The following is a 6,000-nucleotide window of genomic DNA, read 5'->3' as shown; positions in this document are numbered from 1 at the left end:
ATCTCCATTCTCCTTGTCACCCATTTCAGAGCAGCAGGGGGGGGAAAAAACCCTTAGTGACAGGATCTGTCCGCAGCTGGCACAGCAAGCAGGTACAGAGGGGCTGGGAGGAGGAGAAGCTTGCCAGCCTGGGGGCTGTACGACACCGGCTGCAAGGGCTTGGGCCGCCAGTCGAGGAGCAGCAGGTACCGGCAGACTGCTTCACACCCACTGTTGGCTCCAGGAGGAGAAGGGTGAGGGTGAAGGACCTGAGGAGGCTCCGGCTGCAAGTGGCTGAGGGGCAGGGGAGAGGGAGCGCGACCAGCTGCAACACACACAGCTCACACCAACTGCTACCAGCTCATCCTCCCGCAGGAGCGGGTGGAGGAATCCTGCAGGGAACCAGAAACGCTCTAGGCTGGAAATCACTACTCCCAGCAGCTCTTATTTTTAAACATCGGTTGCAGCCCTTATTTACCAGCAGGCGCAATGTTGTCAGGAGCGGTGACTGCAGATGCCTCGCTGGCCTTTTGCAAAGTGAACCTCCTGTTTTGACTGCAAGCTGATTGATGCTCAGTTATTTGGGGAGGAATATTTCTAGCAACACAGCGCAAGCCAGAGTTATCAGCCAATTAAGTATTTATGGCCAATCTCATTTTCATAGCAAGATGTTTGGAAACCAAGCGCTGGTTACATCAGAGAAACGGGTTAAATTGTGCTCTTCTATAAACACCTCCATGCTGGCCTACCAGAAACGACATACGCAGAAGTCCTATAAAAGCTTCTTCTCTTAAGGCTACGCTTGGAAGCAATCCATCACCAGGGAGAGTGTGGTTTAAACACTGCAGCAGTAACTCGGCCTGTCTTCAGTGAAGCATTACCAGAGCATGACGCAAAAGGCCATGCTCTCCCAGCCCTGCAAGAAGGGTTAGCTGCTATGGGGGCTTCCTACAGACAGGCTTTGCTGTGAGCTATCATCAGGTGAACATCTAGGACAGCTCTTCACTGCCTGACTCTTGTCAGTTGTAACCCATAACCATGTGTAGCATCTCTGGCAGGTGCTGATTTATCCCTGGTTTCCTGCTTTTCCAGCACGGGCCACCACCTCTAATATCATAGAATCATAGAACGCTTTAGGTTGGAAGGGACCTTAAAGATCATCTAGTTCCATCCCCCCTGCCATGGGCAGGGACATCTGCCACTAGACCAGGTTGCTCAAAGCCTCATCCAACCTGGCCTTGAACACTCCCAGGGATGGGGCATCCACAGCTTCTCTGGGCAACCTATTCAAGAGTTTTACCACCCTCAGAGTGAAGAATTTCTTCCTTAGATCTAATCTAAGTCTACCTTCTCTTAGTTTAAATCCATTGCCCCTTGTGCTATCACTACATGCCCTTGTAAAAAGTCCCTCTCCAGCTTTCTTATAGGCCCCCTTTAGGTACTGGAAGGCTGCTAGATGGTCTCCCCGGAGCCTTCTCTTCTCCAGGCTGAACAGCCCCAACTCTCTCAGCCTGTCTTCAGAGGAGAGGCACTCCAGCCCTCGGATCATCTTTGTGGCCCTCCTCTGGACTCACTCCAACAGGTCCATGTCCTTCTTACATTGGGAGCCCCAGATCTGAACACAGTATGCTTCTCTCTTCCTGAGATCACTTAGAAACCCTAGATCCAAACCCAAACTAATCTAACTCCCTTTACAATACACCAACAGGGAGAACTTCTGCTGTAGCCTCTTCAGAAAACCCAACAAAACAGAACAAACCCTGCTGCCTATTCCAGATATTAGGGCAGCATCACCACCAGCCTTCCCTCACCACTTGAGTTTAGCAACCAGTCACACACAATGCGCGACTCACTCTCTACCAGCTTCTCCTGCCGATACCCACCCTTCTCTGTTCAACCCCATCCACAATTTAGGGCAGATTCCTGCTTTCACAAGGAAATGTACAACCAGCGTGGTGATACAGCAAAGGACAAACCGTTCACAGCTTGTATCTTTGCTTTTCCGAGTGTAGTGGGTTGTTTACAACACTCTCCAATTTCTGTGAAGTAATACTTAACATTTACCGAGCACGCCTGAACCCATGGATGAAACATACCACTTGAGTCATCTTCACAGCATCTGCCAGAGACCAGCCAGTCATTTGGTTGCTGGTTGCCACACGTCTCCCAGGGCAGCCATTCTCCCTTCTACAGCATCTTCAACTGCTGACACAGGGCCAAGCCCCGGTGACCAAGAAGGTCATTGCAGCCTTTAAAACCAGCGGGTTATGATGGTGGATGAAAGTCAGCCTGAGCAAGGAAAGGAAAATGCTTCAAATACCATGGCAATGGTATGAGGTGACAAACATCTATTTGTTCCTCAGTTATATCCCACTAAGCATGACTGCGGTCACCCAGCTCACTTTCCTGCCCTTATTGCAGCTGGTGTTAATCCAGGGATGATCTTCTTAAGCTTTTAAGTGGTGTTTATCATACAGCATCTCCCAGCAGTACTGGAGAGACAGCTGATGCCTCGCCAAGCTCACAAGGACCAGAAAGCATCTGTATTTCAGACGCATCAGTATGCCTCGAAAGCAATCAAAAGTTGTGACCAGTCACTGAGGCATGACCACAGCTCAGCCCCTTTGCGTCCAACTCCCGCGGAGATGCTGCGGTTTTTAAAAGGCAGCCTTCGCAGGAAAACCACCCTCCAAAATTCGGTGCGTGAAAACGACAAGCCCTTAAAGTACCTCCTGCTTTGTGCTCTCCATGCTGGTGCTGAGAAGAGGGGCAAAGCAAAGAGGAGGACGCAGGTCATGGTTTTAAAACCACTGCCAGCTCAAAATGCCCCGCTGAACCTTCAACGGGGACCGCAGGCTATCTGCTCTGGTTTCAACTGCTAACTGGTACCCGAAACAAAAGGCAGTGGGAAATCGGTGCCAGAAAATAAAAACTATACTTGCCTATGCTCTTCGCACGACGTGCCTGAAGGGTGCGATGCCGGCATCGTGGAAAGGCGATCCTCTTTTAAGCTGCATTCAGCTGTAGGCCCTCTCGACGTACAAGCCAGGAGAAGCAGCTCCAGCTCCAAGCCGCCGGCTCTCCGGACAGCTTCCCAGACGGCCACCTCGGTACCGCGATTTGTGCCGTGCGGTAAACACAGCTGTCTGCAATTCACTGCAGGCACTTCTGTACAACACAAAAGGCACACGCGCGCACATACGGACACATCGAGAGCCATCATTTCTACGTTCCACCAGAGAGAAAAATAATTCTTCAGAGTCAAGCAGGGGAAAGGCACTGCCAGTTGTGTTCTCCACTGAAACGGGATCCTTGGATGAAGACTGAAGCACACTGCGCTAAGTGCTGCACGGTGACAGATATTTGATACGAGGAAATAAGTCATCCCATGAGTGACTACTGTCAGTTTAAGTGGACAGCAGCATAATAGATGGTGGCACTCAGCATTAAGCCAACCCTGATAAACCACAACAAGGCATGAGCTAGACCTGCACTTGAACCTGAGTGCTCTCGCTAGGCTCAAGAATATTTGCCCATTCTTCTCTGCTGAAAAGCCCAAGAGAACAAAGGATCTTTTGAGGGCAATGTTTTAAACTTAAATGTGATGCAGTATGAAAATTCCCTTGTATAAAAGCTAAAGGAGGATAAAAAATGCTCAGAGAGAGAGAGACTGGTACTGCCACTCTTGTTAGTTCTAGGATATACTGTTTCTTTCCCATTCATGAATAATTTTCTGTGAAACCCGAGCCCTCTTGTGCATTGAATTTCAGCAGCCCTGGAGCCAACATCCTCCCAAAGTTGTACCAGCTCGAAACAGTTCAGTGCTTAGTACCCTGCACCTACGGAGACGGTCTGAAAAGCATAGCGACATGGATTGGCTTTTTAAGGCCAGGGCTGTTCTTCCAGGAGCAACAGCCTGGGGTCACCTGCCCCAGAGATGGATCTCATTAGCCCACTGGGGTTTTCTGCTCCAGGATTGTTTGTCACCCCAGTGCCATCTGACAGCAGGCACGCTGGTTGTGACTGACAGCCTCGGTCAACACACAAAATGGGGGCTGTCCCATCTGTGTAGGGTTGACTGGAGTTGAGGTCTCTGGCTAAGAATGGCTCTTCCCAGCAGCCTTGCTCAAGCTTGGTCCTTGGAGAAGCCACTGGGGCCACACAGAGGAAAGGCTGTCTGAAACTTACCCCATATTAAACTCAGCTTGTACACTCCTGGCCTACCAGCAATGCTGCATGCAGCTGGGTAAAACCAGGGCAAACTGGTCCTCCCTGCACAGATCTCCACTGATGTTTGTGTTGCCACCCTCTTCTACAAAAACTGCATGAGAACCAACGCGGGTGGTGCAGATAAGCAGGGTATGGAAGCACCTGGAGTTTACTTGGTGCAGCAGAAACCAGCAGACTTGAGCCTTGTCCACCCACTCCCACCTGCACACGGTCTCCCTGCAGAGCAGCAATCGTACTGATGCCTGGAAAGAGGTCCTTAAAGGTTCCTCATGTCTGGCTGCTGAGGGAGCCAAGAGCGGCTGGTAGCTAGCGACACCACTGAGCTGGGGTAGTAGACAGAAATCCAGATGGAGGAAAGCCCATTGCTCATAGCAATTCACAAATGAAAAGCAAACTGGTTTTATTTCTTTATTTATTTATTCCTGAAAGTGTACAACTAGAATATAAAAATACTCCTTGGTGAAAGCAAAACAGAAAAGGGTAGGAACTGAATGCCAAGTGACAAACGTTTGCACGATCCAGGGGAAGAAGCCTCCAGAGATGGAGCTTGGAGGCTCCTCAAGCTTGGAAGTTAAGGTCATATTTCTATTTTACAGAAACTTCCTATAGCAGATCCATAAGTTATCTCATTGTGACTCATAACTCAGTGGAATGGCTTTCTAGTTTGTTCTCTTTGAGAACCCAATTACTTCAAGTGTATCACGCCAGTGAATGAAATCAGTGTGGCGCTTTATTTATTATTAGGCTTTTGTTTTTCCTTCTGGTGACTGCATTACAGCTGCCACAAACATGCAAACCAACTGAATTAGAACAGCGCACTTTCTCGAACATTTCCAATCTCTCTAAGCCATGGCACTGTGCGTGTTCTCCAATACCTGGATTTTTCTGACTAATGAACTCTTCCATTTGCTGGAAAATATCGAATGCAATTAGTGCTTCAGTGCGTAGCCCCAGTGTGTGCTGTGCCTAGCAGCTGAGCACTGTAGAAGAGCCCAGTGCTTGGCAGAGAACTAGAAATCCAAAAGATAAAAGGGAGATTTACTCACACTCCCACCAAGGCCCGCTGCAGAATTTAATTGGCAAGGTTAGCAACAAAGGAGCTGCAGAAAGAACCACCAAGGTTACAGCCACAGTGCAAGTCACAAAGTAGTAACAAGTGATGATTCTCAGGCTTAAAAATTAGAAACTACATTCGGTTCCTCACCTCACACTCCCCCATGCCAAGCTGCACAATGCGTTTTGATCAAGTCAGTCTATTCCTTTGCTCTTCTCAGTCCAGCTTTACCTCTTCAAGGGGAGATACAAATCACTCCATCCAACCCTTCTGCAATTTCATCCAGCCTCTGCCTGCATTCTTCCTGCAGCTGCTTCAGCTCTCTCTCCAGGCTGGCCTCTCTCACCCGCAGTTCTCTGATCACCTCTGTAGCACTGACAGCTGGAACAGGCTCCTTGGATACAGACCTACCAAAGCCCGTTTTGCTGGCAGGATGCTCTCTTCTGAACACCAGTCTGCATGAACCGTGCATTTTATTTTTTTTTGGAGCACAAAGGTATGCAAGATCTAACAGCTTTAGTTCAACACTTTCCTGTGTCTTTCTAGCAGTGGCAGAGAACCCCTCCTTCTGTAGTTCATCCTCTCTTGTTTTCATCTGTAGAGAGAAAAAAAAAAAAGAGAAGGGGAAGAGTAAGTATGGTAGATTTCTGTGAAAAAATCCTCCTGCCAGGAAACAACACAAAATGTCATGTTTGGGCTAGGATGTACAAAACAGAAGAGAGTCAACTGCGAGTGTA

The 6,000-nt window shown here is 48.8% G+C and overlaps 1 protein-coding gene across 1 annotated transcript in view; it reads right to left on the bottom strand.

Annotated features, from left to right (window-relative positions):
* Positions 1 to 5,451: 5,451 nt before the first annotated feature.
* Positions 5,452 to 6,000, bottom strand: part of TEDC1 (tubulin epsilon and delta complex 1) — a 74,322-nt gene continuing 73,773 nt past the window's right edge. Inside the window, 1 exon segment of the mRNA XM_086617707.1 lies at positions 5,452 to 5,858. Within this exon segment, the coding sequence (XP_086473833.1) occupies positions 5,499 to 5,858 (360 nt within the window). The 3' untranslated portion in view covers positions 5,452 to 5,498.

The sequence above is a fragment of the Tauraco erythrolophus genome, chromosome 10 (assembly GCF_009769465.1).
Source record: "Tauraco erythrolophus isolate bTauEry1 chromosome 10, bTauEry1.pri, whole genome shotgun sequence".
In the NCBI taxonomy this organism is placed as follows: Eukaryota; Metazoa; Chordata; class Aves; order Musophagiformes; family Musophagidae; genus Tauraco; species Tauraco erythrolophus.
The sequence above is the reverse complement of the archived record's forward strand: the minus strand, read 5'-3'. Positions and strand labels throughout refer to the sequence as shown.